The 13,104-nt window shown below is 42.7% G+C and overlaps 1 protein-coding gene across 1 annotated transcript in view; it reads right to left on the bottom strand.

The window, feature by feature from the left end:
* DMGDH (dimethylglycine dehydrogenase) overlaps positions 1–13,104 on the bottom strand; it is a 133,482-nt gene that overhangs the window by 11,331 nt on the left and 109,047 nt on the right. Inside the window, exons 12-14 of the mRNA XM_077286953.1 lie at positions 11,858–12,075; positions 9,849–10,006; positions 6,517–6,576 (exon numbers count right to left, since the gene is read on the bottom strand). Of these exons, the coding sequence (XP_077143068.1) occupies positions 6,517–6,576; positions 9,849–10,006; positions 11,858–12,075 (436 nt within the window). The remainder of the gene's footprint in view (positions 1–6,516; positions 6,577–9,848; positions 10,007–11,857; positions 12,076–13,104) is intronic.

Genomic DNA, 13,104 nt, shown 5'->3' with positions numbered 1-13,104 from the left:
ATCCTGTGTTCAGGACAGTGGATTTCCAGTTCAGCTATGATTGACTCATGTGCAGGTGGCAATTTCATGGATATCGCATTTGCCAAGGAACATGGTATTGAAACTCAGCAAAGAGCCTCTCAAATTACCATGGAAACAGTGGATGGGTCACCTTTAATCTCTGGGCCTGTGGATCAGGAGACCATACCCCTTGAAATTTTGTTGGAGCCTAATCATCAGGAGCAACTTTCTTTCTTGCTAATTTCTTCTCCTCATTTTCCTGTGATTTTAGGCATTCCTTGGTTGCATTCTCAGAACCCAATTATCAACTGGGAGACCAAGGAGATTATCTTTCCAACAAGGAGCAACTCAGCGTTAACAGAAGCTGTCCCTGAGTCCACGGCTACGGAACCACATGTACAGGTATTTTCTTTACCTCCAGCATATAAAGAGTTCTGACATCTGTGACAAGAAGAATGCAGATCAGCTTCCTCCACACAGGCATTATGACTGTCCCATTGAGCTGCTTCCTGGGGCAGCTATTCCTTTTGGTAACGTATACCCTTTGGCGGCACCTGAGCTTCAAGCCTTAAAGGAGTATATTGATGAAAATCTGGCCAAAGGCTTCATACGTCCTTCTTCCTTACCAGCAGGGGCACCTATATTTTTTGTAAAAAAGAAGGATGGGACCCTGAGACCCTGTGTTGACTATCGGGAACTCAATAAGGTAACCGTACGAAACAGTTACCCTTTGCCTCCGATTCCCGAATTACTGGAAAGAGTCCGCCATGCTAAGGTGTTCTCTAAACTGGATCTTCGTGGGGCTTATAATTTGGTGCGTATTCGTCCAGGGGATGAGTGGAAGACAGCATTCCGATGCCAGTATGGACACTTTGAATATCTCATGATGCCCTTCGGGCTTTGTAATGCCCCTGCAACGTTTCAACACCTTGCTAATGACATTTTCAGAGATTTGCTGGACCAGTTTGTGGTGATCTATTTGGACGATATTCTAATCTTTTCTGACTCTCTACAGGAACATGAAGAACATGTCAAAGCTCTTTTAAGACGTCTGAAAGAGAGCCATCTGTATATCAAGCTGGAGAAATGCGAGTTCCATCATTCTGAGATACAATTCTTAGGTTATATCATCTCTCCCCAGGGGCTGAACATGGAATCTGGTAAGATTCAGGCTATCCTTGACTGTCCAGTACCCAAGAACGTTAAGGAGGTCCAACGTTTTATTGGTTTTGCAAATTTCTACAGACGCTTCATTCGAAATTTTTCTGATATTGTCCGTCCCATTACTTCCTTGACAAAGAAGGAAAAGCCCTTTAAGTGGTCATCACAGGCTCAAGAAGCTTTTGATCGGCTTAAGATCTGTTTCACATCAGCACCGCTGTTGATACACCCAGATCCAACACTTTCATTCATTGTGGAGGTGGACGCTTCTGACAATGCTTTGGGGGCTATTATCTCCCAAAGAACTGGAGAGAAGGGTCTGCTACATCCTTGTGCTTTCTTTTCCCGTAGACTAACCTCAGCAGAGAAGAATTACGACGTGGGAGACAAGGAATTGCTGGCTATTATTGCGGCTTTCAAAGAATGGAGGCATCATCTGCAAGGAGCTGCACAACAGATCATAGTGATAACTGACCATTGCAATTTAGAGTTCCTTAGATCCACTAGATGTCTTTCTCCTTGTCAGGCTCGTTGGAACTTATTTTTAAATTAATTTAACTTTGTTATCTCGTACCGTCCAGGTTCTCGTAATGGGAAGGCTGATGCTTTATCCCGAATCCATGCTGCGGATTCCGTACCTGGAGCCCCGTCCAAGACCATTCTATCTGATGCCAATTTCATCGGAGTTATCCACGATCAGGACTTGTGGAAGGAGTGCAGGGAGGCCTATGACGGTGATGTATTTCTGGCCAACCCACCTGTGGATATTAATCTTGTCTTTAAGGGTGGCATGTGGTTCAGAGATCGACGTATCTACATCCCTGAGGTCGTCCGTCTGCAGATCCTCAAGTTGGTACATGACTCTAAGTTGGCTGGTCACAGGGGGGTACAGAAGACACAAGAGTTCCTGAGCCAATTCTTCTGGTGGCCAACTTGCCTGAAGGATACCAAGGACTATGTTCTTTCTTGCGAGGTATGTGCCTGTTACAAGACTCCTCATGTGGCACCTACGGGTCTTCTACAACCATTACCTGTTCCGTCCTGCCCTTGGGGGTCTATATCAATGGACTTTATTGTGGAGCTGCCTATATCGGGAGACATGAATACAATCATGGTGGTAGTTGATCGCCTGACTAAAGCTGCTCATTTTGTTCCATGCACCGGCCTCCCCTCAGCTAAAGATACAGTGAACTTGGTTATACAGAATGTCTTTCGGTTGCATGGGGTTTCCGATGAGATCATCTCTGACCGTGGAGTACAGTTCACTTCAAGATTCTGGAAGGGGTTTTGCTCTGCACTCAATATTAATGTCTGTCTCTCTTCCGCTTACCATCCCCAGACAAATGGTCAGACTGAGCGTACCAACCAGACGCTGGAAGAATATCTAAGATGCCATGTCAGCCATCTCCAGGATGATTGGTTGGAGTTGTTGCCGTTAGCCGAATTTTCATATAATAATTCTCAGAGCGCCTCCACTAAATTTACACCTTTCTTTGCCAATCTGGGTTATCATCCGTGTATTTTACCTAGGTCTCCAATTAATTCTCCGGTTCCGGCAGTGGAGGAAAGGCTGACTGCAATGAGACAAAATCTGGAGGAAGACTCTTAGGAACCTGTGGAAAACATCAATGCCCAACAGAGGATTTCTCGTTTTCATCAGAGATTCCCTGAGATACCAGGTCCAGGATCGTCCTGAGGCCGCTTCTAAGGAGGGAGTAATGTCAGGACTCTAAACATTTTTTACCTTTTGTGCATTACTGCCCTTTTCCAAGATGGGGTCTTTGGTCTCATGTGCACTGTGTCTTCCTGCTATAAAACTCCACCCCAGCCTTCAGTCTGTGCTAGAGTATTCTGCCTTGCATCCAGCTCCTGACCTCTGATTACTCCCTGGCTATATACCTGCTCCTGTGAACCTGTGTGGTGATCCTGCTACTCTGCTCTGAATTCCTGCTGCATACACCAGTTTCCAGTAATCCTCCTTCATCTGCTGCTCGTATTTACTTCCATCTCATTTGCTGGACATGTAAGCTGTTTCTGCTCTGCAAAAACCTGAGACTATTAACCAGGCCTCCCTGGTTGAGCTAAGATATGATTTGAACTGCCTTATAAGCTTATCTATCTGTGTTTGGACTAAGACAAGGATTTATTCGTGTCAAGTATCCTCAAGAATAACTGTGCTTCATAGACTGCTTGATTGCATTTTCCTCTGAAGTATCCTATAGTCTGCTAAGCTGCGTTTATTATTTGCACCAAGTGTTGTGGACTTGAGTTTCTCTCTGCACCTGTTTGAATCACCGTGTGATAATATAGACTTTACCACTTATAAAACTGTGTCCTGTAGTTGTCTTGTTCCACACAAAGAGTCTCCTGAGTTATCCCCTATAATTATTACAAAATCTCTACAGAGTAGGTGCACACGGCATCTTTTAGCTGACGTTTCCCAGTCACAGCCACTCCAGGAAGGTGTTGGTGATAGTTGTCCTGATGTTCTTGTGTCGAAATTTTATATTTTATATTTTCAAGTATATAGAGCAGACAGCCTGAAGAATGGATAGATCCGGTCTACAGGGTTTGGGCTCTCTGAAGCGGTTAAAACAAGTGACACAAGACTCCATGCACAGCAAGGTTGTTTAGAGCGCTTTATTAGGCAGATACCCAGCAGAATCTGCATGAAAAAGACCTGGCGATATTAGCACTGACATCCTGACGATCTCAAATCCACAGCTTTTATCAATTTACAGGGCAGATATGTTTCCCACAAGCGATTTTGCAGTGGAATATCTCCTGTATTTTTGGTACATGGTACATTACCAGGCAGAAGTATATTAAGAATCATTCTCTGTGCTCACTTTCTAATTAAAAAAAAAATTAATCTGACAATCGAGGAGACCTTGTCATTGCCGAATCATAACATATTCCAGATTATCAAAAAAGTGAAAGAAAGAAGATGATATAAACTCTCACAAGTAAAACTGTTGTATAACAGAGGATTTGTGGCATGTTTATACACAGTTTTTGACATAGTTTTGGCAAAGATTTTGCACCAAAAGCCAGATGAAAAAAAAAATGCTTTAAATAAGCTTTTGTTTCATTTTAATGCATGTGCCTATAAAGCATGTATTGCTCGGTAGAAAATGCATCATGTCACTTCTTTGGCACATTTTCCATGAGTAAATCTTGATAAAATACAAGGTTTTCTCATTGTTCTAATTGTGGTAAAAATACACCCCAGTTAACACTGAGAAACTGCATTAAAAAAAAAACAAAATCAAAAGCACAGGTTCTTAAAAAACTGCAGTAAAAAAAAAATTACATTATTAGAAGCGCTTTTGTTTATTTGGGTTCTTTACCTAAAAAATGTATGTTAAAAAAAAGTGAACATCCCCTTAGGACTTTATTCTTATCTGCACTTTTTTACCATTCTGAAAGAAAATTACAGTTTAATAAAATTTTCCTATACAGTTTCTTTGGGAAAACCACATCTGAGGATGACTGCAGCAAAGAAAATGCCCCAAAATGCATTGCGCAAACTCAACATGAGAGCAATAGCCCATTCATGTTACATCATTATCAGCCCCTAGGGGGCAGTGTTGTCCTCAGAAGATATTTCAGAACAGTAATTTCCATTAGAATAAGTTCTATTTGATAAACAGGAAACAGAAAATTATGCTATAACGCAGAAGTGCAGAACCTGCCGGGGGCACATGTTGCCATGATGCCATTTTGTGCAGCCCTCAACCATATGGACAAAAAATTATTGTCTTACAGATTAATAATATGCCAGAAGAGTAGTGGCAGCAGCTGATGACAGGGACACTGTGCAGACATCTATGGATGTCACGAACATCAGGAGAATGGGGTCTCTTGACCTGTTTGGCACTCTTTAGGGCCTTTTCACACATTTTTTTTTTAGAAGGATTTAGAAGCGGATTTGAGTGCAAATCCACATAAAAATTGCTTAAATATTTTTCGAATAAGCTTCCTATTAATTTTACTGCAAAATGTTCAAAATAACGTGAAAAAAACATAATTGTGCGCACTAAAGAAGCTTTTCTCATTAAAACCAGTCGGAAACTTCTTCAGAGACTGTTTGATGTGGATTTAGGAGAACAATCTATTTCTAAACCCTCGTCACAAAAACTGATTGTGATCGTAGCCTTAGAGTGCTGATTGGTGGAGGTAAGAGTCCTGAAAGTAGAGTTTCCACCTATCAGACATTTATGGTATACACTCACTGGCCACTTTATTAGGTACACCTGTCCAACTTCTTGTTAACACTTAATTTCTAATCAGCCAATCACATGGCGGCAACTCAGTGCATTTAGGCATGTAGACATGGTCAAGACAATCTCCTGCAGTTCAAACCGAGCATCAGTATGGGGAAGAAAGGTGATTTGAGTGCCTTTGAACGTGGCATGGTTGTTGGTGCCAGAAGGGCTGGTCTGAGTATTTCAGAAACTGCTGATCTACCAGGATTTTCACGCACAACCATCTCTAGGGTTTACAGAGAATGGTCCGAAAAAGAAAAAAAATCCAGTGAGCGGCAGTTCTGTGGGCGGAAATGCCTTGTTGATGCCAGAGGTCAGAGGAGAATGGGCAGACTGGTTCGAGCTGATAGAAAGGCAACAGTGACTCAAATCGCCACCCGTTACAACCAAGGTAGGCCTAAGAGCATCTCTGAACGCACAGTGCGTCGAACTTTGAGGCAGATGGGCTACAGCAGCAGAAGACCACACCGGGTACCACTCCTTTCAGCTAAGAACAGGAAACTGAGGCTACAATTTGTACAAGCTCATCGAAATTGGACAGTAGAAGATTGGAAAAACGTTGCTTGGTCTGATGAGTCTCGATTTCTGCTGCGACATTCGGATGGTAGGGTCAGAATTTGGCGTAAACAACATGAAAGCATGGATCCATCCTGCCTTGTATGGAGCATCTTTGGGATGTGCAGCCGACAAATCTGCGGCAACTGTGTGATGCCATCATGTCAATATGGACCAAAATCTCTGAGGAATGCTTCCAGCACCTTGTTGAATCTATGCCACGAAGAATTGAGGCAGTTCTGAAGGCAAAAGGGGGTCCAACCCGTTACTAGCATGGTGTACCTAATAAAGTGGCCGGTGAGTGTATACTTTCAATATGCCACAAATGTCACAGACGGTAATACCCCCTGGGTTGGATCGGTATGACAATGTGGACCTTGGCTCAAAAAAAGTTGTGCACCCCTGTCCTAAAGTATCCGCTGCATGTTACTATCCTTACATAGCTTTTAATTTCTAACGAGCAGAAAAAATGTAATCAGTTCCAAAAATGGGTGTACACTCTGAAAGTAAGAAAATAGCCTTCCCCACTAACCTTATTTAGCTTTATAAAGTATTGTAGTCCGGCCTCCAGGGGGTTTGTGTCACAATTCATCTGAAAAAAATATATATTTTTTTAGAAAATTTCTTACAGAAAAAGGTCCATGGAGTGATACTTCTCTCTTGTATGACATAACTCTTGGGACTCCCAACATGTATCATTTATGCTGGATGTTGACTTTTAGAGGTACAACAGGCCAATGGGAATGTGGAATGGATGAGTTACTATAGAACGTAACGTCTCCCCGGGAAGAAGGCACTGCGCCGAAACGCGCGTTGGGGCAGAGGCACCGCAACCCTCAGATAACATCAGGCACTCTTTTACTTTCTTTACCTTTACTTCTTGCTCAAGCACATCTACATCTATTTGACCCTATACACAGCCCTGTTGCGCTCTATTACTACTTACTCTATTACCTTTGAGTCTTACATACATATACGTTCACTATGTCCATGGAACTGTCTATTTGCACAATGCACTTGCACTTTTGAGCTATTCATAACCTGCTTACCCTGCCTGTTTGTTTGCCTGTTCAAGTTGTGGTTCCACTGTTTGGCTTACCATTGTCATTACCCTATTACCTGTGTTTATACATGCTTTTATATGTTTGTTCAATAAAGCTTTAATTTTTTATAATTGGTTCTTTGGTGCCATTTTTTCCTGATATTTTTTCCTGATATGATTTCCATGATTTGGGCACTGAACCTCTCACACACTAATCCTTTCCCCCATATACATTGGTGTCACTGAACAACAGATTCACTCTGGGTGTCTTGCCTTTATATAGGATTTGTATAGAACGTAACATAAGAATTAATAGTGTAGGAATATAAATTTGGGGTCATGGGTGACTATAATGCTGCCCTGGCCGATTGGGGAAGTCTACTCTGGACCCTCCTCTAAGACGTGTACATGCTCCCATAGGGCATCCTATTGGGACAACCCTCTTACAGGCATCTTGACATGCTGCAGATTAATATGTGGATTACATCCATCTCCATGCAATTCATGCTAGGAATCAATAACACCGCATATACTGTGTGCTGCAGATTTTAATTTCTACATCTTGCCCTGAAACTCCATTCACTTGGAAGCGATCACCTTGTGAAACATATCCAGCAGCAACAATAGTGGGAAATGATTTAGAACAACTTGACTTTTATTCATCGATTCCTTGCTGCTTGCATCCATTAGTCCAGTGGGTGGTCCTATTCAGTGATTGACAGTCTTCCCTGTATGACCGTGGCTGCAGAGATAGCTGTCACACTAGAAGGACCGCCCACTGGACTCCTATGGATATGAACACCAGGGATTTTAATGATAAATTAAAGTTATACTGAATCTTTTCCACCTACATATCATTCTGCTCGTCTTCTTCTCTATACCGTGCTGTCCACAGACTGGCCTACATGTGCAATGTGACAGGTTCCCTTTAACTCCACGTATTACATGGGCGGTCATTTATCCAGTGGCTGCTATGTAATACTAGATCTTCTTGCAGCGACCGATGCAGGATAAAACCATGGCTAGCTGCAGCCCACCTTGCTACAATCAGTGGTTTACTGGGACCTCCAAACAATAAGGAGTTTTCTCTAATAAGACAACTCCTTTATTACAGTTTACACATGAGATATTTCACCTTCTTCTTAGAAACAAAACATACAGGTCCTTCTCAAAAAATTAGCATATAGTGTTAAATTTCATTATTTACCATAATGTAATGATTACAATTAAACTTTCATATATTATAGATTCATTATCCACCAACTGAAATTTGTCAGGTCTTTTCTTGTTTTAATACTGATGATTTTGGCCTACAACTCCTGATAACCCAAAAAACCTGTCTCAATAAATTAGCATATCAAGAAAAGGTTCTCTAAACGACCTATTACCCTAATCTTCTGAATCAACTAATTAACTCTAAACACATGCAAAAGATACCTGAGGCTTTTAAAAACTCCCTGCCTGGTTCATTACTCAAAACCCCCATCATGGGTAAGACTAGCGACCTGACAGATGTCAAGAAGGCCATCATTGACACCCTCAAGCAAGAGGGTAAGACACAGAAAGAAATTTCTCAACAAATAGGCTGTTCCCAGAGTGCTGTATCAAGGCACCTCAATGGTAAGTCTGTTGGAAGGAAACAATGTGGCAGAAAACGCTGTACAACGAGAAGAGGTGACCGGACCCTGAGGAAGATTGTGGAGAAGGACCGATTCCAGACCTTGGGGAACCTGAGGAAGCAGTGGACTGAGTCTGGTGTGGAAACATCCAGAGCCACCGTGCACAGGCGTGTGCAGGAAATGGGCTACAGGTGCCGCATTCCCCAGGTAAAGCCACTTTTGAACCATAAACAGCGGCAGAAGCGCCTGACCTGGGCTACAGAGAAGCAGCACTGGACTGTTGCTAAGTGGTCCCAAGTACTTTTTTCTGATGAAAGCAAATTTTGCATGTCATTCGGAAATCAAGGTGCCAGAGTCTGGAGGAAGACTGGGGAGAAGGAAATGCCAAAATGCCTGAAGTCCAGTGTCAAGTACCCACAGTCAGTGATGGTGTGGGGTGCCATGTCAGCTGCTGGTGTTGGTCCACTGTGTTTCATCAAGGGCAGGGTCAATGCAGCTAGCTATCAGGAGATTTTGGAGCACTTCATGCTTCCATCGGCTGAAATGCTTTATGGAGATGAAGATTTCATTTTTCAGCACGACCTGGCACCTGCTCACAGTGTCAAAACCACTGGTAAATGGTTTACGGACCATGGTATTACTGTGCTCAATTGGCCTGCCAACTCTCCTGACCTGAACCCCATAGAGAATCTGTGGGATATTGTGAAGAGAAAGTTGAGAGACGCAAGACCCAACACTCTGGATGAGCTTAAGGCCGCTATTGAAGCATCCTGGGCCTCCATAACATCTCAGCAGTGTCACAGGCTGATTGCCTCCATGCCACGCCGCATTGAAGCAGTCATTTCTGCCAAAGGATTCCCGACCAAGTATTGAGTGCATAACTGAACATTATTATTTGATGGTTTTTTTGTTTGTTATTAAAAAACACTTTTATTTGATTGGACGGGTGAAATATGCTAATTTATTGAGACAGGTTTTTTGGGTTATCAGGAGTTGTAGGCCAAAATCATCAGTATTAAAACAATAAAAGACCTGACAAATTTCAGTTGGTGGATAATGAATCTATAATATATGAAAGTTTAATTGTAATCATTACATTATGGTAAATAATGAAATTTAACACTATATGCTAATTTTTTGAGAAGGACCTGTAAGTGTCTCTGCCCTAGAGCTAAATATCTGTACTGTACCCAGGTCTCTTACCTCTGCTCCCCAGCCACGGAAAGCTTTCTCCAGTCTTAGCACGTTCATGGCGTATGTGCCAAAGTTATCAATCCCGTCTTCATCCCCCGCCTGCATGATCTGGTTGTACAGTGCGGAGGTGTCCTGCCTCCTGTGGTACAGCTCCCAGCCCAGCTCACCTAGGGCACATTACAAGGGAGGATGAACACTATTGGGAATTATTCCTGACATCCTGATCTTAGAAAATGGGAGGAGACGATCTTAGCTCAGAGAGACAGGCTGACACTGATTTCATGTTTCTCGGGTGTCACTATCAATGGCTACGTGTTTTAAAGGTAGATTCATGGTATCTGGAAACACCTACCCACTGAGCCGTTAGCATGACGGCCATTACAGCAGGCTTCCTACATTTATCATTGGCCAGGAATCTCAAGTAATAGGAGCATTCCACCTGATCTTCATGCTGGAATGGTGGACGAAGGATGCCAAAAAAACACCATACACCCCCATAGACATAAGGCAGTTCTTTAACCTGATAATATGTACAGACCTCTAAAATGTCCTAGTCCACCAGGTAAAATATGTATCGACCCCTAATCCTCCCTAGAAGTTCAGGGTAGTGTGTATGTACTGGATCCATAAGAAGATCATCTAGTAAGTAACACATAAACCACCTAAACCTCCAAAGATACTAATGTAATACAAGAAAAGAAGACTAAATGCAGAAAATGTATAAGAAGTAAAAATATCCCAGCCATTCCTCCCTTCATCTCTTCCTTCCCTTTGATTACATTTTGTCTGATATTACAATTAACATTGAAAAATATACACAGTAAAGAAATCTCATGTGCCTTAGGAGCTCAGCCATGTTTCCCCTCCTCTTCTATATTATTCTATCAGACAACTGACTGCAGCAGAAGCCTCTCCCCTCTGCCCTCTCTTCAGTAGGATGAAAGAACACCATGTCCGACCCTTGGCTCAGGGGGCAAGATGTCAGCCAGTCACCAGCCAAAGACTGAATGCATCAGCTGGAGATTAACCCCGGTGTTCCCTGCAGGATTTCTATGAGACTGTCTATTTCACTACTAAAACAGTAAGGACAACTACATTTTTTTATTTAATTCAAATCATGCATTTTTAGGTCTAGTCTTCCTTTAAAGAGAACCTGTGTTCACACTCATGCTGCTCAGAACCACAGGCATCATGAACCAGGCACTGGCTGTGGGATTGCAGTTATTATATTACAGGGGAATATGCATCTCAGCTGACTAGTCAGAGGTAGGTGCCCGGCTGACTTCTTCCTTCCGCAGTGGTTTTGCTGCAGCGTGTCAGAGTAAAACATAAAACACAGCAATCGCACCGGCAGTGTCTGAATCATGCTGCATGAGGTTCAGGCAGCATTAAGCTGGTAATCGGTTCCCTTTAAGACATGCCAGACCACCAAGAAGGTTCAGTAATAATCCTTAAACCAAATATGCTCACATAATAACCCCTTAAAGAGGGTTGTCCGGGCTTAGTGTACAAGTCTGCAGTCATTATGTGCCGCGATGGTTCTCTGATGGGAGTGGCAGGCACGTGACTGCAAGAATGTGATTTGCATACATGCGGTCACATGCCGACTAGATGGGCACAGCCTTGCTCAATGTAAGTGTATTGAGAGAGGCCGGACACGTCTAGTCAGAATGTGGCTGGAAGTAGGCAAGTCACGCACTTGTGAACACAACCGCCCGCACCCGGCATTGGCACCAAAGGATCATCACAGCGCGCAGAGCGTGTTTTAAGTATTTAAGCAGGTTCTCCTACGGACAGACAGCCCGTCCCTTTACTCTAGGCCACCTGGATAACTATAGCCAACCTACAAACCATACAACAATGAATTGTGCTCTGCCATGAGGGACAGAGAATTTTGAACTTTCCCAAATAAAATCCTGGGTCTTCTTTCCTTTGGACTAAGGTTTTAATTTGACAGCAAAAAGTAAAACAAAAAATGCACGGGTCATATATACCGTCTATTTCTGTTGCGCCCTCACCTGTATAAGATATCCGGATGGCGGTTACTGGGATCCCAGCAATGTTCATTCTTCTACCATGAAGAAATTTGAAAGCAGAATCACTCAGGTCCTCAGATGTTAATTTCTGAAGAACTTTTCTTGATAAGGGTCCTGCTACACCGAGAACTCCCACCTCATCTGTCACATTTACTATTTCCACATTATAATTGCCTTGAGTGGCAAATTCTTCTATCCACCTAGAAATACAGACTGTGTGTGAACATTGTCATACATCATTTCTATTTACATATAAAATGATTTTGCATAAAATTGTGAGTCACTATTCTAATCACATTTAACTTCTCATTTTGAAAGACTGGAACTTGCAGCCTGTAATATTTTCCAGAGCTGCATTCATAATTCTGCAGGCTTCAGAAAAGTTGTGCCTGCTCTACCAGCACAGGGTGACAGATGGCTGCCATACAGGTGACATCCTAACGAAATGGCCAGGACTGGAGATAACTGTGATCCTGGACATTTAGTAGCGATCGCAGCAGGATGAGTTTCCACAATGAGTATTTTGTGCATTTTTTGACTGATTTTACAGTTCAAGCAAAATGTGATCGGATTTATAGAAATCTCACGCCCACCGTACTTTTTTGCTACACTGCGGAAACGGACCTAGAGTGCCATTTTGAAATCTACAACATGTTAATTTCTCTTGCAATAAATATGCGTTTTATTGGTGGCTTTGATGAGGAAAGTAAGCAGATAAAAAGCACATACATATAAGGCCCAAAATGCGTTGTGAACCTTACCTTATGGCTCATTTGCACATTTGTGATTCTCATACAAGTTCTGTGATTCTGCATAATTCCGGCCATATTCTAACTAGATGTGTCCAGCCTTGCTGAATTAACTAACTGCGTACGTCTAGTTGGCATGTGACTGCATGTATGCAGATCACATACTTGTGGTTATATGCCCGTCCGCTCCCAGTGCCAGCACATAGTGACACAGACTTGAACCCGAAGCCTGGACAACGCCTTTCATTACCAGTGAGACTTTGCACACCTGAGATTTTTCCTATGGACCCTTGTTTTACAGACCAGACTAATGCCTGTCAATAGCAGTTAGCTCCTGGCTCATTCACTATGTGGACAAGCATCTGAACCAGACATGGTGGTGAGGCTGGACGGAGAGGGCAAGAACAGGCATAATACTTGTGGAACAGAAAGGCCATTACAAGTGGTGCACATTCTGCAGGCAAATTCATCATCTTTAAC

The sequence above is a fragment of the Ranitomeya variabilis genome, chromosome 1 (assembly GCF_051348905.1).
Source record: "Ranitomeya variabilis isolate aRanVar5 chromosome 1, aRanVar5.hap1, whole genome shotgun sequence".
Taxonomy (NCBI): domain Eukaryota; kingdom Metazoa; phylum Chordata; class Amphibia; order Anura; family Dendrobatidae; genus Ranitomeya; species Ranitomeya variabilis.
Note: the sequence above shows the minus strand (reverse complement) of the source record. Positions and strands in the feature narration are given on the sequence as shown.